This window comes from the organism of the source record quoted next, unplaced genomic scaffold (assembly GCF_019419815.1).
Source record: "Pyrus x bretschneideri cultivar Hongxiangsu unplaced genomic scaffold, Pyrus_bretschneideri_v1 Contig45, whole genome shotgun sequence".
NCBI lineage: Eukaryota > Viridiplantae > Streptophyta > Magnoliopsida > Rosales > Rosaceae > Pyrus > Pyrus x bretschneideri.
This window is the reverse complement of record NW_025999779.1, coordinates 3,234,527-3,257,870: the sequence shown is the minus strand read 5'-3', so window position 1 is coordinate 3,257,870 and position 23,344 is coordinate 3,234,527. Positions and strand designations below refer to the sequence as shown.

The 23,344-nt window shown below is 35.3% G+C and overlaps 1 protein-coding gene across 2 annotated transcripts; it reads left to right on the top strand.

Moving 5' to 3' along the window:
* The first annotated feature begins 9,952 nt into the window (after positions 1–9,952).
* Positions 9,953–16,517, top strand: LOC103934335 (probable LRR receptor-like serine/threonine-protein kinase At1g67720). 2 transcript variants are annotated; one of them, XM_048567594.1, is made up of 15 exons: positions 9,953–10,248; positions 10,580–11,111; positions 11,324–11,829; positions 12,013–12,145; positions 12,254–12,325; positions 12,440–12,508; positions 12,582–12,650; positions 13,424–13,492; positions 13,802–13,956; positions 14,053–14,291; positions 14,798–14,924; positions 15,002–15,070; positions 15,189–15,375; positions 15,670–15,805; positions 15,963–16,517. In XM_048567594.1, exons 1-15 carry the CDS (start codon positions 10,182–10,184, stop codon positions 16,293–16,295), a joined length of 2,763 nt encoding a protein of 920 aa, XP_048423551.1. In that variant the 5' UTR covers positions 9,953–10,181; the 3' UTR covers positions 16,296–16,517. The 2 variants fall into 2 exon arrangements, with proteins under 2 accessions (XP_048423551.1, XP_009342370.2); XM_009344095.3 differs by having other exon boundaries at positions 9,954–10,248; positions 10,583–11,111.
* The last annotated feature ends 6,827 nt before the right edge of the window (positions 16,518–23,344 follow it).

The window sequence follows — 23,344 nt, the reverse complement described above, 5'->3', positions numbered from 1 at the left end:
GGTCCTTAGAAGGCTCGGGGTGGTTCGTTTGAAGGTTTTGGACGTCGGGATCGTGAGTTGCAGGTTTGGCCGGATTTGGTGGAGTTTTCCTGGTGAGATTCCATTGGTTTTAGTGCTTGAAAGTGGTATGGATTTGTTCCTCTAGTTGTAAGCTTCATTTTGGTACCAATTTCGTGAAATTTTGGTGAAAAACGAGTGAGATATGAAGTTTGGAAAATTTCCCGGTTTTTTGGCGACGCGCGATGGCACCGGAGTTTGGCCGGAGAAGACGACGGAATATTCCGTCAGTTTGGACGAAATATTCCTAACAGCGTTAACGGAATCTGTCAGATTTAATAGAATATTCCTGACGGCGTTAATTGACGCCGTCAGTGTGCCAGGCACGTGCCTGCGCGTGGGTGGCGCGTGTGGCCGTGCCTTGCCCGGCGCGTGGGGGCACATGCGGCGTCGGAAAATTATTTTAAAAATATGGGGATGTTCGTGAGGTTGAGTAGATCACGTTGGTGTATTCATACACCCCATTTGAGCATTGTCTGAGAAGTTATTTCGTAATGTTGGTTTTGTGCTTTAAAATTAACGTTTTTATAATTGTTTCGCATATAGGTGAGACCTATCCCGAGGACGAGCGCAGTCACTCGAGGCAAGGGGGTTACGACCCTTCTACATACCAATGAGTGGGCTTTTGGTTTTCCGTATATACCTATATACTTGTGTTTTTCCCAGAAAATGAAATGAAGCGTCTATATGTTTTATATGCCATGCATTATGTTTGCCCGTTTAATTATGCATTATTAGTTGCATATATATATATATATATATATGTTTGGTGTTGCGGATGCACAGGTAAGTGCCAGGTAAGTTATGATTTATGTTTATGTTTAGTAGAGAATTGAGATACATAGAGAGCTCATAATCTACACCCCCGGTGTTAGTGCTCCCTCCCAAAGTAGGGCACAGTCCTTCACATGATGTTCACCTCCCGCACCACACGCTCATCTTGGATCCAAGTTAGGTGCACAGTCCTGTCGTACATACCACTTTAGGTGGTTCTGACTCGTAGGTGACCCGCGATTATTCGCCCAGTCTTCACGTGATCGTAGCACTTGAGCGTATTTATTTACACCCAGTCCTGTCATACAGACCACTTTAGGTGGTTCTGACTCGTGTGCAGGTATAATTAGTGAGTTGGGGATTTGAGCTCTAGATTCAGCCATACAGGTCACGTTAGGTGACTCCGACTGACAGATTACATGGCATTGATTGACATTACCTAAGTACTTGCATTTTGTTTAGAGACGTTCAACATGGCATATTTCTGAGCATATTTATATATATATATATATATGCATATTCTATTTTCTGGGAAACTATACAGGTTTTACGGCGAGGGGTTAGTACTTTTGATATTGAAATGATTTGAAAAGTTTTGTTTTTGCCCACTCACACTTTCTGTTTTGTGCCCCTCCAGGTTCTAGTTTAGATAGCTCTTTTGGTGGCTCTCGAGGAATTCACGGCATATCTGACAGATTATCACCAGTGTAGGACCACATTTAGGTGTGTTTATTTAGTGTTTGTTTCTCCCGGACTGCACTAGGTCTTCCGTGCTCTGAACATTGTTTTTCACACTTACGCTTGCACGTGTATGTTATTTACTTAGTGTATAGCTTGGCTTTTATTTATTCGTACTTTTATTATTATTCTTAGCTCACGCACTGTGCACATGGTTACGTCACTTCCACGTGATGGCCAGCATGCCCTGATCTCGGTCGGGGTGTATCATTAATAATATTATACCTACAACTAAAATCTTAATTCTAAAATTAAAAAATTAAACTACAATTCTAAACCTATGGTTTTAAAGGTAACAAATGAACAAGTAAACTTACAAAATATAAAATAATTCTAAACTAAAATTCTAAACCTATAATTGTAAAGTTATAAAATAATCCCTAACGCTAATATGTTAATCCTAACATTATCAAAAACAACCCTAAACTTTAAAAATTCAAACAGAAAATTATAAGGTTAACAACTTAACAAATTTAAGTAATTTAAATGAAATTTGTTAACATATTAACAAATTGAATCAATTGAAAATTAAATGAAATTTGCATAAAAATTATGAAATTTAAAATTTTAACCGTATCCAACCCCTACCTCGCACCACTCATCCCCACGCCACCCCTACCCAACCCTCAATGACTTAGGCACCGCCACCCAACCCAACTGCCACCCCCCACCCCCCACCACCCACCACCCATCCCTGACGCCCACCCGAGCCCTACTCCCTAAATCCCCAATTTCGAAATACTTGAATCCCCAAATCGAGATAAACCCTAAATCCCCAAATTGACAAAATCCCTAAATCAGTAACCCTTAATGCCTAATATGTAATCAATCCACAAAACCATACATCTAAAATAATTAACAAATGAAAAAAAAACCAAATTACCTCAGAGTTGAGAGAGAGAGAGAGAGAGTTAGCGAGAAAGAGAAAGCTCGAGGGAAAGAGAGAGAATTGCAAGGAGGGAGAGAGAGAGTTCAAGGGGGGGGGAGAGAGTTCGAGGGAGATAGAGTTCGAGTGAGAGAGATGGTTGGAGTGAGAGAGTTCGATGGGGAGATAGAGGTTCCGGAAAATGAGAGAAAGAAAGGCTCTTTGGAACTAATAATGCGAAGGACTTTGTGCGACGAACACATTTGTCGCTTAGTTTTAATGAATTTTTTAAAAAAAACCCGCCTTATTTTTTGTTAATTTGAGAACAATGCACAACAAAAGGAAAATATTTGTCGCGTATAAGTAAAAAGCGTGACAAACATAGCACATTTCATCGTGCAATATTCAATGAACATTTTTAAAAAAAGTTGCCTACATTTTAATTTGGGAATTTTTAAGGACCTGTAGCGACGAAGTTATCCCATTCATTGCGCAATACGGTATTGCGCGACGATTCACCCTCATTTGTCACCCAATGTTTAATGAACATTTAAAAAAAAAGGCGGCCATATTTTGATTTTGGGAAGTTTTGGATTGTATCTTGGGAGACTTCCAAGATCAATTGTAATTGAGTCTATAGGAATTTCAATTTAAGGACCTCCAACTACCTAAAATGGTTCTTAGACAATATTAGTATCTTGAAGTGTTTTTGCATCAATTTGTGTTGAAGTTTCGAGGAGTTGGTTGGCAAAGTTGTCGTCATCATCGTTGTCGTCAAGATCTTGGTCCGAAATATCATACACCCCTCTATGATCAATCCTTTGAACAACTTTCTATCCCTTCCCGGCCTTTGGATTATTGATGTAGAAAATTTGCTTGGTCATAGTTGCCAAAATGTACGGGTTTTCACTGTACCAACATCGGGTAGTGTTCACCGATAGTAAACCATTGTCCCGTTTACACTCCCATTCCTACTAGGGTTTCTATCGAACCAACGACACTTAAAAAGGATGACTTGGCAACGGTCTTTGTAAAGCAATTGGACCACACTTGTTAGTTTGCCATAGAAATCAATGTCTGCAATATTTCCCGCTCATGGGACATGTACACCAGTATTTTGAATACAAAGCTTGTCATCACGCTTAGCTCCCAATAATTTTATGCTATTCACATGACACCCTGAGTACAGTTCCGCGCTTAGAGGTCTGATAGTCAAGTGGTATAATTCATCAATATACGCGGGAGAATTAGTTTCCTTCAATTTTTTCACCTAATTTATACAAAAAAAAATTGACATGTTTGTTTTACCAAAATTTAAGACAACTATCAAGAAATTATATTTTAGGACAAAACCAATAAAAAAAACCTAAACAACTTACTTGTTCGTAAAACCAACTAGGAAACAAGTCGCAGTGCTTCACGGCATATAAATGCAAAGGATGTTCCCACTTCATCAACTCTTCATGCTCATCTAGGTACTCAATTGTCTCATCGCAATTGTTAGGTATGAACCAATGAGCTACTTGCATATCCCTTTCGGTGAATGAATTGCCTCGTACTAGTTCGCTAAATGGTATTGTGATTTGGGCAAACACATATAGTTTTGCCTTCTCACACCACCATCATTATTATAGTATGGTCGATTGAACGTCGTCTCAATGTCTTGTAAGTACATAGCACAAAACGTATTCGTCTCAAATGTCACCGAAGCCTCCATAATTGATCATTTAGGCTTTACCTTGTCCTTTACACTCTTCTTTAACTCACCCAGTGATATGCAAAAATAAAATTATGATGATTCAAATAAGTTAAATCGTCAATTGATCACGAATTACTTAATGACTAAGGACTTTATACCATTTAATTAGATACATTCATCGATAATTGATGAGTCCGGCAAGTAATGCCTCATCTGGCAAGTGAATCATCACGTGGATCATACTTGTGAAGAAAGAAGGAGAAAATATTTGTTCAAACTTGCATAGGACTTCGACAATGTCAGTGCGTAACTGTTGTACATCAAACTTTCGCAACGTCCTAATAGATAATTGAGAACAAAATCTCGCCAACAATATAATCGACTTCGTGAGTCTTCAACCCATAAAATTTTCCCCCATCTACGTTTGCACATCGTCCGATATTTGAAGCATACACATCTGTAAACTTTACGGAGGATAGAAACTTTAAAAACCTTTTTCTCTTTTTTTGTTTTACTGAAAAAGAAGCTAGCCCCTTTTTGGCTATCTCACCCTCCATCGTCATTCGTAAACGTGGCCTTATTCCTATTCGCTCCAAGTTGATGCGAGCTTTGATCGTGTCCTTCGTATTTCCCTCAATGTCTAATATAGTTCCAACCAGTGTATCAAACATGTTCTTCTCAACATGCATAACATCGAGGTTGCGGCGTAGTTTCAATTTGGACCAGTGCGGCAGCTCAAAAAACATACTCTTGTGTGTCAAGTTTAGATGGGTGTATAGAATGGTCTTATTGACTAATTTGCCAAACAGACCAAAATCCTAACGGTTCAAGTGCGCTAAAATATTTTCTTCGGACCATTCTCTAGGTCTTGGCTGAATCTTTGTTCTGTCGAAGAATGTTGTCTTGTTCTGACACCACTCGTGATCACACAGCAACCATCTACAATGCCCTAGGTAACAAATTTTCCTGACGTGCCAAGAAGACATTGTGTCATCCTTGCAACCTGGGCATGCTAGTACTCCACTTGGACATTATAGCATATGCGGGAAAATCGTTTATAGTCCACATTACTACTATTCGCAAGGTAAACATCTGCCCAATTGTTTTATCACATGTAGAAACTCCGTTTTCCCATAAATCTTTCAGCTTATCAATTAACGGCCGCAAATAAACATCGGTAGACTTGCCCGAATCCTCAGTTATCAACATAGTCATCATCATATATTTTTTCTTCATGCATTTCCAAGGCGGCAAATTGTACGGAATTGCGAACATTGGCTAAGTGCTGTGGTTTTGGTTTAATACCCCAAACAGATTAAATCCATCTGTGGCTAGCCCCAATCTTACGTTCCACGGCTCTCGAGCAAAATCGGGGTACAAATGATCAAACTCTTTCCATGCCTCACCATTAGCTGGATGCCTCATCAAATCATCATTCATCTGTTTATCCTTATGTCATGTCATGTCGTTAGCAGTTTGCATTGACATATACAAATGCTGAAGCCTGGACTTTATTAGAAGATAACGCATAACTTTTTGTGGAATCATCGTCGTTTTGTTTTGAGATGTCATTTTAAACCTCAACTCTTTGAATTAAGTTATTTTCGACGGGTTTGAGTGATGGAATGTTACCTTCGTCGTGCTAACCTGTTTTGCGCGGCGAGTTTTATGTCGTCGCATAAAGTTTGGTCGCACAAATGGTTTTTTCTACTAGTGTTTGGGAGTTGACATAAATTGCTTGTTCAAGTTGAATTTTGTGAATTATCCATTACAATCATAGACCCAAGTGAGACCATACTTTTAAATAGAGTCAAGTAATATTGCAGACTTGTTTCTACTAGACACTCCAGTTTGAGAAATTTGTACACTTTGTTAAATTTTAATCCAATAGTAGGTGATTTTTTAATTTTTATTGTTGTACCTTTTCATCCACTATTGAATTAAGATCAAACGAGACTCAATAATATTAATTGCTTGAACTCACCTTCATTACCAAAGTTTTATCAAAGCACCCAAGAAGAGGGCAAAAAACAAGCACACTAACTACCAATGGGACCAATCCATCCATTTCCACCCAATAAAGTTAGCAGCATAATGGATGACTTATCGGGAGCTCAACTGAAGTTTAGTTTGAAATCCACCGCAACTAGTTGATAAGAATTCTTGAACCTACGGTTATTTTCCTCATTTGACGCAATAAACGGTAGCAGCATGACACACTCATAACGCTATAGACGAATGAGATTTTTCCTTCCAACGACGATCATCCCACGGAATAAGAAGATTCCACTTTATTGTATTTGACATAAATTTATATTGTGATTCACATAATTAAGTTGTTGACTAACGTTTCAATCCTATTTAGTGTACAAAGAAAGTTAAAGGGTAAATTACACTTTCATACATCAGGTTTGGGGTCTATTTCAATTCCTTACAACATTTTCAAAACATTTCACTTTCATACCTTAAGTACTATTTTATTTCAAAATAATACCTCTGTTATATTTTCCATCCATTGATCTGTTAAATGCTGACGTGGTTGCCACATATATGCTACGTGGCTGCCAAATGTCTGCCACATGACAAATAAAATAATTTTTTAATTTTCTTTAAAAACCCTGAATTTTCTCAAAAAAACATATCCCTCCCCCCTCCCCCCCAGCGACACACATCCCTATCCCTAACCCAAAACCCAAAAAACCTGCAGCAGCAGCAAGAAGAAGAAGAAGTCGTCTCCCCCCCCACCCCGGCGTTGCGCTACCTTCCCCCCTTCTCCGCCCTCCTCGGGGTCAGGATCTCGTGATTTTCAGTATGGGTGGATTTTGAAAATACTTTGAGTTTGAGATGATTTTTGGACAAGTTTTGTGGTAGATCCACCTAATCTCGGGTAGAATTTTTGTGGGTGATGGGGGATTTTTGGGAGGGGTGATGGGGGATGGGAGAAAGGGGTGGCTCGGGTGGGACGAATTGGGGCTTCTTTTTTTTTCAAATTTTTTTGAGAAAATTCAGGTTTTTTAAAAAAAATTAAAAAATATTTTTATTTGCCACGTGGCAGACATTTGGCAGCCACGTGACATATATGTGGCAGCCACGTCAACATTTAACAGATCAAGGAATGGAAAATGTAACGGAGGTATTATTTTGAAATAAAATAGTACTTAAGGTATGAAAATGAAATGTTTTAAAGATGTTGTAAGGAATTGAAATAGACCTCAAACCTGAGGTATGAAAGTGTAATTTACCCAAAGTTAAAATAAATTTCAATTCTAATCCTTCTCGTAGAAAGACTAGTGTTGTATACTTATCAAATCTTTCTTGATTTTTTATATAACAAGTCAAGTCGTGACAGCAAAAACCAATGCCCTTTCTTTCAAAACATAGTCAACGATCTGGTCAAGCCATCGTCCCACGCAACACGAAAGCCACGAGGAGTTGCGCGTTCGTTGGAGCCTTGGAGCCACCAAATAACATGTAGAAATTAATGCCTTTTTGAACATCTAGAATTCAGGACCATGTCTTACTCCACACCAATAGGACCGAGATATTTGTCTTGCATTTGTTTTGATTTATTCTTGTCATCTATTAGCAAAGTTCAAATGTAGATGCAAGGTCAAACAATATTTTGGGTCAAAGTAAAACCAGTTCACCACATTTGATTAGTTGATCAAGGACGTTCGAGTGGTTATTCAACCAATGACGATTCTTGATATCAAACTTTATGGTTGAAAGTTGAAACAAGATGAGCGTAAGTCTTGAAAAGAAAACCGATGATAATTGAATGATACTTTAATTTTAACTATTGAATTTCTTTTTCGGGGTGATAATTTTCAAATGGTAGTATAATTAGGCTTAAGCTTCTTTGACTAGAGCAAATGCACTCTCTACACTTTTTTTTTCGTAATTTACTCAATGTTTTTGTAATTTAGTTCAAATTTTCACTTGCATGTATAAACTTTAAAAAAAAAAAAAAATGAGGATGACAATGTTTAATTTGTCCATTTTTGCTCTTTATACAAAGAAAAAAAATATGATTATAAAAAATACTCACATACTATATCTATATATATATATATATATATATAGATCTATTAATTAATGAAACCCTCTTTGTCAAGGGTGAAAATACTATTTAGTCTTCTATCTCACATAAAAAAATGATGGGCAATAATGTAATTTCATAGGTCCAAATTTTACTTTTTTTTATTGAAACTTCACCTACAAGTGATGTTAAAATATTTCCAAGATTTAAAATTAAAAAAAAAAAACCAAAAACAAAAACCTCCCACTCCTCCCTCCCCACGTTGTCTCTCTCCCTCTCTCCTTCTCATTTTTCTAAAAAAATGTGTTCATACACACAAAGTATGCAGGCAAACGCTATATTAATTAAGAGAAGAGAGCTTGTCAACTTTTTGCCCCCTTTTCTTCCAATTTTGCGCTCACTTTTGAATACACAATGCTGACATGAGAAGGGCAAAATAGTAATTTTGCATCTTTTGAACTTTTTTTTCTTTTTTTTCCTATTTTGCCCTCACTTTTGATACATAATATTTACATAAGGAGGGCAAAATAGTAATTTTATATCAAAATATTTACATAAGATAAAAAATATGCACTTATTAAGAGAAATTGTCCTACCATCATTTTTTTCATACACATAAGTGAAATCATGATGCTTTTTTAGATAGTTTGAATGAACTGAAGCGGTTGCGCTTGAGGAGAACGTGGGAGGAGGTGAGTGGTTTTTCCCCTTTTTTTTCCTATTTTGCCCTCACTTTTGATACACACTATTGACAAAAGGGAGGCAAAATAGCAAAAAAAAAAAGGGGGAAAAAGTTGACAAGGTGGCTTCTCTTAATAATAGTATAGGAAAAAATATGCACTTATTAAGAGAAATTGTTCACACACACAAAGTGTTTGCTCTCTGCTAGTTCATACATTATGTCACGGCTAGTGATTACAAGCTTAATTAAAATATAAAGAGAAATGCTAATTATATTTCCATTTTAACGGTCTCTTTTGATCTTTTTTTTTTCCTTTTAAGATCCTTCAATATGACTTGATAATTCAAATTGACTGTAGAATCATAATCGCAAGTAGAGATGACAATTCAAACCATTAAACCTGATAACCGTGAATAACCGTTTGAATGGTACGAATTTGGGGATAAAAATTAAGTTATATTTTAGATAAGAAAAAAACCAAAAATATTATTCGGTTATGGTTTCAGACATGGTTATACGAGTCACTGATCTGTATCTGCTTCCAAATCTGACCCAAATAATACATATTATATATAATATAATTTATATGTAATAAATATACTATTGTATAATATATATATATATATATATATATATATATATATATTCACCAAATCCATTACTTTGAGAATTAAAAAAATTGCATTTTGTGAGAGAGATCAAACAAACATCATCAATGTATCTATCATATTATAATGACAAAATTAGTATCTTATATTATAATGCGTCAATAAACAAATATATTTTCGGTATGAATTAAGATTGATATAACCACTAACCGATGAAGAATCCATTACACAGTAAGTAAGATTATTAATAATCTGCAATAATTAATTTATGATTATAAATATAATTAATCTTTGTGATTACGAAATAATTATGACATTTTTGTCCCCAGAACAAGTCCGGCGCCGTCTTTAGTCCGCAAGTTGCAAGCACTATAATTCTCCTCTTCTGGGCCCCACGTGGCCAACCATTCGCCTTTCCCCATGTAGAAAAACCTTGGACCCCATTCATTTCCCGTCAGAGACTTCTCCTTCCTCCAAAATCTGTCTCTCTCATCCACCATTATCTTTAACTTCCGTTGTTTGTCAGTATATTTTATTTTCCATTATTCGGGTTTGTTAGTTGGATTCACTTTTCCATCTTTAATTTCAAATTTTTTTAATCCCCTCAGTGCGTTTGCAACTTTATCTCTCCGTAACTCACACTCACTATCATTTTCGAGGTTTACCTCGGAGCCAATTTTTATGGTCTCTCCATCTCTCTTCCAACTTTGCACACCACCATGGAGGTTTCCCTTCTCCTTCTCTCTCTCCTCCTCCTCCTCGTCCCTTCCTCTGCTCAAACGCCAGGTACCCTTCTCTCACTTTTGAATCTTTATACTTTACTTGCATGATTTTTTTTTTTTTTTTTGCAGTGTTTTCTTTATTGAACTGATTTAATCCTAATAAAGCATGAATTTTTAGTATTTTTAGTACAATTTTAGCTTGTTTTCTTAGTTTTTAGAAAAACCATGTTCTTAAATTGTCTGAAAATTACCTTAGAAGTGAAAAATTAGCTTAAGTTTTAATGAATTCAGCCATTGATTAAAAGTTTCTAATTTTTTTTATTGAACCCATGTTTTAGTTATACTCAGTTAGTCCAAATTCCTTGTATAAAGTTCCTTCCTTGTGTAATTTGAAGCAGGGTTTGTGAGTTTGGATTGTGGAGGTGAAGAAAATTTCACTGATGATCTGGGTGTGGAGTGGACTCCTGATCAGCTCAATTTCGGCGAGACGTCCTCTATAGCTGTTTCCAATGAGACCAGGAAGCAGTACTTGACGTTGAGGCACTTTCCGGCGGATTTGAGAAAATATTGTTACACATTGAATGTCACAAGTAGGACTAGGTACCTTCTAAGAGCGACATTCTTGTATGGTAACTTTGATAGCAATAACGTTTATCCCAAATTTGACATTTCTATTGGGGCAACCCATTGGTCTTCGATTGTAATTTCGGATGCCAATACGATGGAGATGCGCGAGCTTATATTTCTGGCGAGGAATCCTACTGTCAGTGTATGTTTATCCAATGCTACGACTGGACAACCTTTTATATCGACTCTTGAGCTTCGACAATTCAATGGTTCCATGTACATTTCTGATTATGAGCAACAGTTCTATCTCAGTGTCTCTGCTAGGATTAATTTCGGTGCAGATGATGAAACACCAGTCAGGTATGCTAAGTTTATCTGCTTAGGAGGGCTTCATGGCTTACTTCTTGAAGTAGGTATTGGTCCAAATGTATGTAACAAACTACTGTGAGATCAAACTTTGTAATATTCCCTGATTTAGATAGAATATCTGAGCTAGGAAGTTTGTAGTCTGAACTCTTTTCGCTTTGACAAAGATTTGTGATTTTGAAGGATATGTATTCTGTGAATTTCAGGTATCCTGATGACCCTTTCGATAGAATATGGACATCAGACTCTGTCAAGAAAGCGAATTACCTCGTCGACGTTGCTGCTGGAACCAAAAAAGTGTCAACCAAGTTGCCAATTAACATTAATAGGGATGACATGCCACCCGAAAAAGTTATGCAGACAGCTGTAGTTGGCACAAATGGAACACTAACTTACCGGCTGAACCTGGATGGTTTTCCTGGTTTTGGATGGGCATACACCTACTTAGCAGAAATTGAAGATTTAGCTGAAGATGAGTCTAGAAAGTTTAGGCTAGTACTTCCAGGAAATACTGAACTCAGCAGAGATACTGTTAATATTGAAGAGAACGCTCAGGGAAAATATCGTCTCTATGAACCAGGGTTTGCAAACTTATCCCTTCCGTTTGTATTATCATTTAAATTTGCCAAAACAGCCGATTCTTCCAGGGGACCGCTCTTGAATGCAATGGAGATAAATAAACATCTGGAAATAAATGATGGTTCTCAAGATGGTAAGTTCCCCAGTAGTATCTGGATGGTTTATGGCTTCTCTTCTCCCTTGATGCAATGATGTTTACTGCTAATTTTGCACGATTTATCGCTATTAAGCGCATGCCCTTGTTCATCATTCCCTGAAAAAAAAATCTTTTGAATCTTTCCTGTTATATGTGATACTTGGTTTGTATGATTTTCAGGAGCTGTTATTTCTAGTTTTGTTTCACAGTACTCATCGGCAGATTGGACTTTGGAAGGCGGTGATCCATGCCTCCCAGTTCCATGGTCTTGGGTTGAGTGTAACTCAGATCCACAACCAAGAATAGTTAAAATGTATGGCTTATATTTTTCTAGTTAAAGTTATTGTATGAATTACTAAAGCTTCTGCATAGGTATATAGTTCGGAGCTGACAACTGCTTTTGTATCACTTTGCTTGGCAGAAAATTATCTAGTAAGAATATTACCGGGAATATCCCTTCAGACTTGACGAAGTTGAGCAGTTTAGAAGAGTTGTAAGTTTCATATTGCATTCTTGTATTTCTGAATGGTATTGAGTGTTTTCAAATTTAGTTTTATAATACTTGTTCTTTTTAGTGTCGTTGTTGATATTTGTGTTCCAATTACAGATGGCTTGACGGGAACTCCCTGACTGGTACAATACCTGATTTCACTGGATGTGTGGACTTGAAGATCATGTAAGTGATCTCACTTATTCTAACAATGCTTTTTAAAGAGCTAATACTAATAAAATAGCTTTGCATTATACAGTCATCTCGAGAACAATCAGTTGACGGGCAGCCTCTCCTCTTTCACGAACCTACCAAGTTTGAAGGAACTGTAAGTGTTCCGGGACTCACATGTAGTTTACCTCAAATTGAAGGAAAAAATGTGTGTGATACTCTGGCAGTTGTTCTTTCAAGCAATGAGTCACATGGCCCTCTTTGTGTATATTTTTATCATTTAATTAAATGATTTTACTGAAATAGTGGATAGTATATAAAGTGTGGCTTCCACCGCATGTTTTGGCACAAGTTATACAATAAAAGACCTCAGTAATTTTTCTGCTTAAAAGACCTTCAATGTGTGGGTGCCAGTGTTGTAATCAATGTTATATATTGCCGTCCCATTCCTAACAACTTAAGTTTATGGCTCTATTAGTTGTCTAACATGGTATTAAAAGTTCAGGCTGCTTGGACCTCCGTTCTCCAGTTTCTTCTTATTTTTTTATTGCAAGGAGCATGTCTGATAAGTTATACCTCTCTCTATCTGCATCTCTAAGGACAAGAGGCTACACATGAAATAAGATGTTAGCGGGAACTACATTTTGGGTCATTCCCTAATCGTTTAAGTTTTCGGATGTGTTGTCCAACAGTAATTTTGTAGTTGTACATTTGCATATATAAAGATAGTCTAAGATACACTACCAAACATTCTGTGTCTATTTGAGAAAAAAAAAATAGACGATTATTATGATTCAGAACTTGGAAAATAAGTAACCCCGTGAAATTTTTTATGCTGCTCATTTGTTTTTATTTTTCATTTTTTCTAATCAATGTCTGACGTGCTGTTTTTTATATACGATCTTAATCTTGGCGAATCTGATGTTGCAGGTATGTGCAAAATAATATGTTAACCGGAACAGTGCCATCAAGTCTTCTCGATAAACTGGTTAATATGAAGTGAGTATCACTTTTTGCAGATAAAACTGAAGAGCATAAGAACAAAATCATAAGTAAATTCTAGAGCTTAAAATCCGTGTAAACCTTGCCTTATATTTATCTGCTTCATTAATAGTAAAAATCAGAGTGTCCTAGAGTAAGTACACGTCTTAAATTATATCCTTCATCCTGTATATTGTATAGTATACCCAAGTTCATCTTAATCTTGATGCATCAAATCTCTCGCTCTCTCTATTCTAGTCATCGGGGCCTTGTCTAGGACTTACGCCAATGTATTTATCTTCGCTCTTCTATGTTGTCTCCTGACAGCTACGCTGGAAATGTTAATCTGCGGAAAGGGAAAACAAGCAGGAGCCGCAATAACATTATTATTGGTACATCAGTTGGGGCTGCTGTCTTGGTCATAGCTACCATTGTATCTTTCATACTTTTCCGCAAGGGAAGGAAGAAATTTTACAAGCATGGTATGAGTCTGAAACAAATTTGAGGTTTACATGGTTTTTGTTTCTCTTAATTTTCAGTTTGCTTGAATGCAATGACATTATTCTAACTCGCTACAGATCAACTTGGGAATCAACCTGCGCAAGGAATACGTTCTTCTAAGAGTGATGCTCCTAATGAATCTGCACACTGCTTCTCTTACTCTGAAATTGAAGAGGCTACCGGAAAGTTTGAGAAGAAAATAGGTTCGGGAGGTTTTGGAGTAGTTTACTACGGTAAAATGAAGGATGAAAAGGAAATTGCGGTCAAAGTTCTAACGAGTAATTCCTACCAGGGAAAGCGAGAATTTTCAAATGAGGTTAGTTTTTGTATTATTGGACATCTTTTACATTTTTTTACATTTCAGGTTGCTTTTTCTTTCTTTTAGGATGCTCAACCCTGTCTGTTTGCTACTGTGTGCCTGTTTGTATCTTTCTATTTATTGAACTGTTGATGATTCTTCTTTTTCTTGGGGTCGAAAAATTCATTAAATTCTCCTTGCATATGAAGAAATATTTAGCCGTAAGTTAAGCAGGACGGGGAAGTGCAAGGATTGAAGTGTCTCTACATAATCTCGAATTTGCATTATGTATTTTCCTGTAAATCGTATAATATTGTGATTTTGCAACTTTTCTGGAAACTAAATGGAAAAAAACGAATCATTTTAAAATTTCCGCGCTGTTCCCTTCTAGTGTTGAAGAGCATTCATAAAAGAAATTTGGTTTCGTAATTGTTGTCATATCCTGTCACTTTGGGTTGATGTATTACTGTTGGACATCAAAACTTGGAACTGTGTGGACTGACACATGCTTCGATATTATCTAGGTAACTCTTCTTTCAAGGATACATCACAGAAACCTGGTACACTTTCTTGGGTATTGCCAAGAAGATGGAAGAAGTATGCTGATCTACGAGTTCATGCATAATGGAACTCTCAAGGAACATCTTTATGGTAAGTTTGCTTCTTGTTGATGGAATCTATTGAAATTTGGACGGCTAACGAGTTTTCGAGTTTTGAATTGTTCGTAGGCCCATTAACACATGAACAGAGTATCAATTGGATCAAGCGCCTTGAGATTGCTGAAGATGCTGCAAAAGGTCTAATACGCTAGAAAGTTCTTGTTAGTTATTACTTCTTTTCAATTTAAGCAGCAGCAAAAAGTGCTTCTTCCTTGGTATATTAAATTTATACATGGTCTTTCTCGTGGTTGTTCAGGAATCGAATACCTTCACACAGGCTGTGTTCCAGCTATCATTCATAGAGATTTGAAAAGCAGCAACATTCTAATTGACAAACACATGAGAGCAAAGGTTTCAGATTTTGGTCTTTCCAAACTTGAAGTAGACGGAGCATCCCATGTGTCAAGCAAAGTTCGGGGCACTGTAGGGTATCTGGATCCCGAGTAAGGCCTTCTTTTCCATGAAAGTTTATGTTTTTCGTTGAGATCAAATCTGCCATCATTGAGATAAGTTATATAATAAATATGTTACTGCTTTGTTGTCATGTGATTGTTAAGCGCTGAATGGCTTTGGTAGAGTGCTCCAATTAGTAATTAATTTGTGTTATAAGCTGTCAACGCTTTAGGAGATAGGTTTGTAGTTACGGCACAATAGTTATACGCACTGTTTTACAATTTCATTTTTTACCCCATGTTTCTGAGTGTTAAAATGACTTCTTCGTTCTCACTGGTGTTCAGGTATTACATCTCCCAGCAGTTGACAGACAAGAGTGACGTTTATAGTTTCGGTGTCATTCTTCTTGAGCTGATATCAGGTCAAGAAGCAATTTCTAATGAAAACTTTGGTGTTAACTGCCGTAACATAGTGCAATGGGTAAGTGTAGTTTGCTTTGCATTGCAATGAAGTATTTGAAATTTTTTATCACTTGCCGTAAACTTTTGCTCAGTACTAATACTGAAAGTATCAACATTGGCATATTACCATCATTGTGAGTTGCTCCCTTTCTTACCTGTGAAAATGGTTGTCACAGGCAAAATTACACATTGAGAATGGCGACATTCAAGGAATAATCGACCCCTCACTGGATGGCGAATACGACATCCAGTCAATGTGGAAGATAGCCGAAAAAGCCTTAATGTGTGTTCAAGCGTACGGATTTATGAGGCCGTCCATTTCAGAAGTTCTCAAGGAAATCCAAGATGCAATCTCAATGGAAAGGGATGCTGCAGCAGTAAGAGAAGGTTCCTCTGATGCATCAAAGAATTCAAACCCTTCTTCCTTGAACACAGGTTCCCTGGGTCTTGGCAGAGATGACAATTTCTTGTCGATCGATGAGTCTGTCGCCCGGCCAACTGCTCGATAGTAATTCGGTTGGCATACACGACGTGTAAATTTTTTTTTTTTTTTTTTTTCATCTCCTATCGTAATTTTAGGTTGTACATCGGGTTTGCATTATTACAACTCTTACTCTTAGCCGTGTTGGAAAGTGTTGGAAGGATAAAGGGATCAAGATAGATATATCTTTAGGTTGTAAATTTTGATCGTGCAAAATTATTAGCATATTGGAATGCTGGGTTGGATTTTTCGTTGAGTGCCCTTTGGCCCTTGCAGAAAGTGTTGTGCGGAGGCCTCAACCAATACGTTTAAGATTATGTGCGGAACCGCTACTTAGTATTACAGTCTAGTGGTAATCATCTTCATTTGTGAGTGAGAGGTTTTAGGTTTAATTCTCGTCAAAGGCAAATTTGAACCATATTATTGTTAGCTCATTATAAGGCTTAGCTAACTACCCCACTCTTAGGTATGGGTTGTTTAAAAATTAAAAAAAAAAAAAAAGAAAGATTATGTGCAGAACAAAATAGCAATATGCAAGAGAGAAAGTAAACTTATTACAACAAGAACACCAAGATTTATATTAGATACATATTTGCATTTGTATTTAAGGAAGAATACCTACACTAAATACAAATACAAATACCAATCACAAATATACAATTGACAATAATTACGAAGAAGAATCTAGAGTAAAGAATTATATTCTAACTTACAGCAAAAAAGCGCTAAAATATTCATTCTTGGTTTGTTGTGAAGGCTATCGATAGATACCTCCTCATAATTAATCATGCCCTCATCATCAAATTTAACTCTAGGACTTGTGTCTGATTTATCAATCTTCAAGTGATCAACTAAAATTACATTGAACTCCATATATTTTATGTTGCAAATATATGAATGTACATACATACATTAATACTCAAGAATAGGGTTATACCTAGCGGAAGATCTTGAGTGGATAACCGTCTTATGATTACGAACTCTCATGCGAATCACAAATTATGAACGCCACCATTTGTAGAAGGCAAATTTTATTTGAACACATCTAATCTCTTTCTATATCCAACTTACTATTTGTACTTATTAATGACAGTAAATCGTATTGAAGTGGTTCATCCGTAAGTTTCCTCAAGTCCAAAGCTTAATTCTCTTCTCTTTCCCAAATTTCATCATGAAATGGCCATTATGATGGAATGCGATTGCAGAGACGGGTCCCTTATGACACAGAAGTCTAAGTAGAGGAGCAGAGCTTATAGGCTTCCACATGAAAAGTGACAACCCCATTATAGGGGTTCACCTGCACTACACATCAAAACAACCTATGGTTGTCCTGTAACTATCTACCATCTCACCCATTGTCACATCTTGATGATGAAACTACCCAGGAATTTGGGAGGAGGGAGGAGGGAAGAGATGGCAGCAGCAGAGAAAAAACAATAAAAATCTATATATATAAAGTGAGAAGCCCAAATAGATGAAGCTTTTAATATTCCAATTATGTCCTCACTTTGATAGAAAAAATAATTAACAACTACCCAACAAAATATGGACAAAATAGTAATATTGTACAATTTAGAAATCAAACGTGGAGAAGACAAATTCCACCATGTTTGCAAATCAGTTTTTCTCAAACTATTAGATTTCCTTGCCGAGGAGGATAGGCGGAGGCCATTCCATCAGTTGATATCTCAAACTTCAGATATCTCAGCGGAGGCCATTGGTAAAGGTTACGGTATTGAAGAAGCAAAAAAAAGATGTATGTATGTATAACGCAACAAGTCATAGCAGTTTCAATCTTTGTCCAAAGTGTGCAATTTGGGATGATGGATGATGAATTCCAGATGGTTGCGCTTATTATTTAAAGTTACTTCTTGCTTCCTCTTTAGTTTTCTTATTTGCACTTTGATATATACGTTCTCTACAATTGTTGTTTGTAGTTTGTCTGTTTATTTTTACTCTTCAATGTTGTACATATGTATTTTATCAATAGGGATTAATGCATTCGTTACTGTTTTCCACAAAGAGTTTGCACTCTCTCTTCCAAACGTTAGAGACATTGGTGATTAATTTTAGCAACAAAAAAACATTGAAGCCATAGCCATGGATTTGGGGATTGGTGGTACGTGATCGGAGATTGAAAACCCTAGAAACTAGAAGTTGACGTGTAGGGTTGAGTTGAGGAAAAGTAACGTGAAACCTAAATGGGCAAACGAAAACATTTGGTACTTCAAGTGTAGGTTGGTTTTCTTAATCTCTCTTTTTTTTTTTTTTTTTTTTTTTTTCTCTTTCTGTTCTTCCTTTTCCAGCAAATTTTCTTATAACTATAGGCCACAATTGCTTATAAGGTATTACAATCACAGGGTTTTGCACAAAAAAAAAGAGGAGAGGCTGACACTCGATGGGTTTCTCTTATTAAGTTTTCATTTGTTTATCCCTTTTTTTTTTTATTAATTTTATTGACACAAGTTTTTTCATTAGGGATAGAAATTTGGGTAATAATATGCTACTGTGATGTATCTTGCAAGGCTAAAGATGCTTCTATGCATGTTTGAAGGGACAATTTGAGTTTGTCAAACACTACAGTGGTCATATAGGTTTCAATTTTTCTTAATTGTAACCTTAGTTATTCATGTTCTTCAATATCTTAGTTAATTTGCTGCCTTTTATCTATCGCTTTATTGTGTTCACTTCCCATATCATACTTGGAATCTCAACTCAGCATTCCAAATTGAGGAAGAGTAAACATATTGAATATTTGCGTTTAGCTTATTCTCTATTGTTTAAGTTAGAAATATATTTAAAAAGTGGGTTGAAAAACATAAGTAAAATCAGGTGTGATAGTTCCCTTCTAAGAGTGTCGATATTAGGATGGATGTTGGCAATGGCCACAGCTCAAGTCGTGGCTTGAACGAAGAGGTGAAGAAAATGAGGGAGGAGTGGATGAATAAAGAAGAAGAACATTGGAAGGCTATGGAGTTGGTTTAGTAAGATTATGCTGCCAAGCTTGATGATTTGGAGGCTCAAATTAGGTCAGTTTCAATATCAAATTAGCCTTCATAGAAAATAAATAAATAAATAAAGAAGAAGAAATATTGAATATATGTTGCTAGGTTTATTTTATAGTTTCCATTTTTTTCCTTGCAAGATTGATTTTGAACATCATTATTAACTTCACTCTGTTTATGTGTTTTTCTCTTTCAGATACGGAGGTTTAAACAATATTAGTTCAAGACTAATAATATTGACCTCTCCATTATCCCATGAAAATAAAATTTGGGAGGATCAAGAAATGAATAGAGATTGAATTGTTACGTCATTTTGTCTCATTTATTTGTTAATTTTATACTCATAACAACATTTGAACGAGTTTAAGTTTTTTCCTTGATTGTGATCTCCATGCTTACTGTTCTATGTGGGCTGTTGCAAAACACTCTAGAGAGTGAGCCAATTTTATTTGACCTTAGATTGGTTAAAAGAAGAAGAGTATGTATTCTTTGTAATAATCAAATTTCATTGAACTTGGAGAAATATTATTTGACCAACGAAGATTTTAGTTAGTTTGCAACTTAAGTTAAAACTATAGTGACGCTATTAATGTCTATAACTAGTGAATAACAATGGTAAACAACTAACACAATACATTTTTAGGGACGCATAGTGCCCGTGATTAAAATAGGGGCTTTTACCTAATTATATGTATTTATTTTTTTAATGTTCATTTTATATTTTCTAAAAATATTAAAAATCAATTAAAATCTTCTAATATTATGAATTTTCAACCCCAAAAAATATAATTAATATCTTATAACAAAAAAAATAATATATTGACATAAATCTATTTGCAAATCATTCTACCCTAACTGAAGTAACAAATATATGAATGTATATCATACCTATAAGTAAGATATGAAACTTAACTAAAAGGTAGAAAAAAACATAATATATATTTACAAGCAAGACACATGAATCTTACTTGATTATAAAAAAAAATCTGTCATGTACGTAGATAAATATAATTAACCTATGATATAGGTTGATTATAAAAATAAAAAATATAATATATAAATGGGGTTTAAAACGGGATAAAGAACAAAAAAGAACAAAAATAATAATAATAATCAAAGAGATAATTAGGAATAAATTTGATTTTTATAATAAATCTTATCATTTAAGAGATAATTATTGATAATAAAATAATAAGATTTAAGAAATTGGACTTATTTTAATAAATTGGACTATTCCTGCTATTGGCTCAAAAAATTGGACCTATATCAATTTTCCCCTTAAAAATAGTGTCTCTCACATGCAGGTCAGCGTGTGCGAAAATGCTAGTATAATATAAAATGCATGAAATTTGACCCAAAAAAGAAGCAAATGGAATCAAAAGTCCTTGCAATGTCTGCAAGTCCTTTTAGTGTTTTGGGGTGTAGAGAGAGATCGGGAAAGTATTTGCAACAATTTGCTATTGCGCAAAGTTTAACAAAAAATGTGGGATTGATAAAAAAATTTGAAACCCAAATACTCATCTTCTAAACCCTAAAAAAAATTTGAAATCAAACGAACAAAAAATTCATAAACCAAGTCATACTTTACTTGGCAAATTCAAAACTTCAAAATCATCATCCATCAATAAAAAAATATTTTTTTTTCTCTATAATAGCTATTAGGGTTTTAACCGAAATGAAAGTAGGATAAACAAGGAATGATGGTAGGGTCTGATTATAGTTTGGAGTTATTCATAAATTTGAGTTTTATTATTAATTTCATTTTGTACTTAATAGTAATTGTGTAATAGGGTAAAAAATATAATTAACATTTAAAATTTAAGTTGGATGTAAAAAAATGTTATAAGAATTTAAATAAAATTTTCCCTTGTAGAATTAAACTGTATCTTAACCCAATAGATTGTCTATATACCTTATACTAGGCAAAAGGGTCAAACCTACACAGTCCTCTCCTGCCTACCTAGTGATTAATTATCTAATCCAATTCTCACATAACTTTTTAAGAAATAACGATATAAACATCTTGTACTTTTCCTCAAAAACGTATAAAAGCGACGAATCTTAACATAATTGTAATAGCAACAACGCCAAAAGCACTAACTAAAGCATACAAAATCCATACAAAAAATTAAAAAGAACTCATATAACGCCAACATCTAGAATTAAGTTTATTCTAATCTTAGTAAAATCTATTTGAGGTATTTGTCGGTTTGGCCCCTGAACTTGTATAAGTTGTTAATTTTCCTCTTGAACTTTAATTTTACTCTGAACTTTTATAATTAGCCAAGTTCATATATTTTGAGAGGATTTGAGAGGATTTTAATAGATTTTGATAAGTGATGGATTTCATAGGATTATGTAGAGTTCTACAAATCCATATGGATTTTGGAAGATTTGAGAAGATTCACATAATAGAGTTTGTAGCGTTGAATCTTGACCGTCAAATAAATCAAATGAGGATAAATGTATCTAGGTCATAAATCTAAAAAATGAAGCTGCTTTCTGTTTATGCTCTGGAGCTGCATTTCACGTTTTATAGTCTGTCTACTAGAAGTATCAATTACTTTGTATACATTAATCAATTTCATTACTCGATTGAATTGCAAGAACTCATATTAGTCCAGTCTAATATATATGACTAGTAGACCGATTAAAGTCCAGCAATATAAGTAGGATTGTTCATAAACAATCCATAAAGAAAAAAGCGTGATGAAAATACAGAAGCAAGAGGATGAAAAATCCATCAAAGTATTTGTTGGCATCATACAGATTGGATTTGAATGGTTGTAATTCCAGAGTGCATATGCCCATATGCCGTACCAACACCACTCCAAAAGGTGAAGAACTGGAGACACAGTTACAAAATCAACCCAACACGATAGAAGGAGGTTGGTTGGAGATTAAGGTCGTTTAAAATCTCCCTCTCTTCCATGAAGAAAAAATTGCACAAACTTGCAGAAAAAAAAAAATTACAGATAATCGAAGAAAAATTCCAGAGACGATGAAAAAATTGTGGAGGTGAAAGAAGAAGATAAAACAAAGAGAGTGGCTAGTAGGTAGTGAGACGAATGGCTGGTTTGATATTGCTGTGCTTTAAAAAAAAAACTGTTTTTGCTGTGCTGTAAGAATAAGTAGCTGTGAAATAAAGCAACAGAGTGTTTGGTAAACTTTTTTGTAAAAGTGTTTTTGAAAAACAAAAAAAAAGCAGTATTATAGTGTTTGATAAACTTTTATGAAAAACAGATGTGAAAAAAAGCTAGTTTTTCAAAGCTGGGTTTTGCAGGTTTGTGTTTTTGGCTTTTTTTCATCCAAAACTGTGGAAAAAAAAATTGAAGCTGAATGTTTACCAAACATAAAAAAGCTCCTAGCTTTTTTTTATAGTCATTTTTCTTCAGAATCATCTCAATACCAAATTAGGAGAAAGAAAGAGAGAGAGAGTAGACATCCACCAAAGAAAGTGGCTAGTACGTGGTGAGGGAAAAGTGAGAGTCAGACATCCAAGAGGTCCTGGATTTGAAATCCTATGTGAGTTAGGATTTTATTTAGTCATGGCTATATATATATATATATATATATTTGCTTTTAAATATCACAAAATTCACAACTTAATGAAATCCTACAAAATTTTTAATTTTTTAATTCACTTAGATTTGGATGAATTTAAAAAATGACTATTAAAATCTTGATTGACTACACTTATATTTGTATGGATTCTAAAAATCCTTTAAAATGCTTTAGGGTGCGTTTGTTGTGCCGGACTATCTCGGACTGGACTAGCTTCAAGGACTAAGCTCGACTGGCTTAGACTAGACTAAGCGGGATTAACTTAGTGAAGCGTTTGGTGCAGTATTAGACTAAGAAGCTGGATAATAACAAATTCTAATATTATATTATTTAATCTATAAATTATTAATATTTTATTATGATCTTATCTTTTTCTCCATCTTTTCCTACTATTTCCGCTCTCTCCCTCTTCTCTTAGTTCTTCGTCCCATCTTCTCCCTCTTTTTTTCCTCCCAAACCTCTCCATTCCTGTCTCTCTCTCATTCTCGGTCAAACTCCTTATTAATTC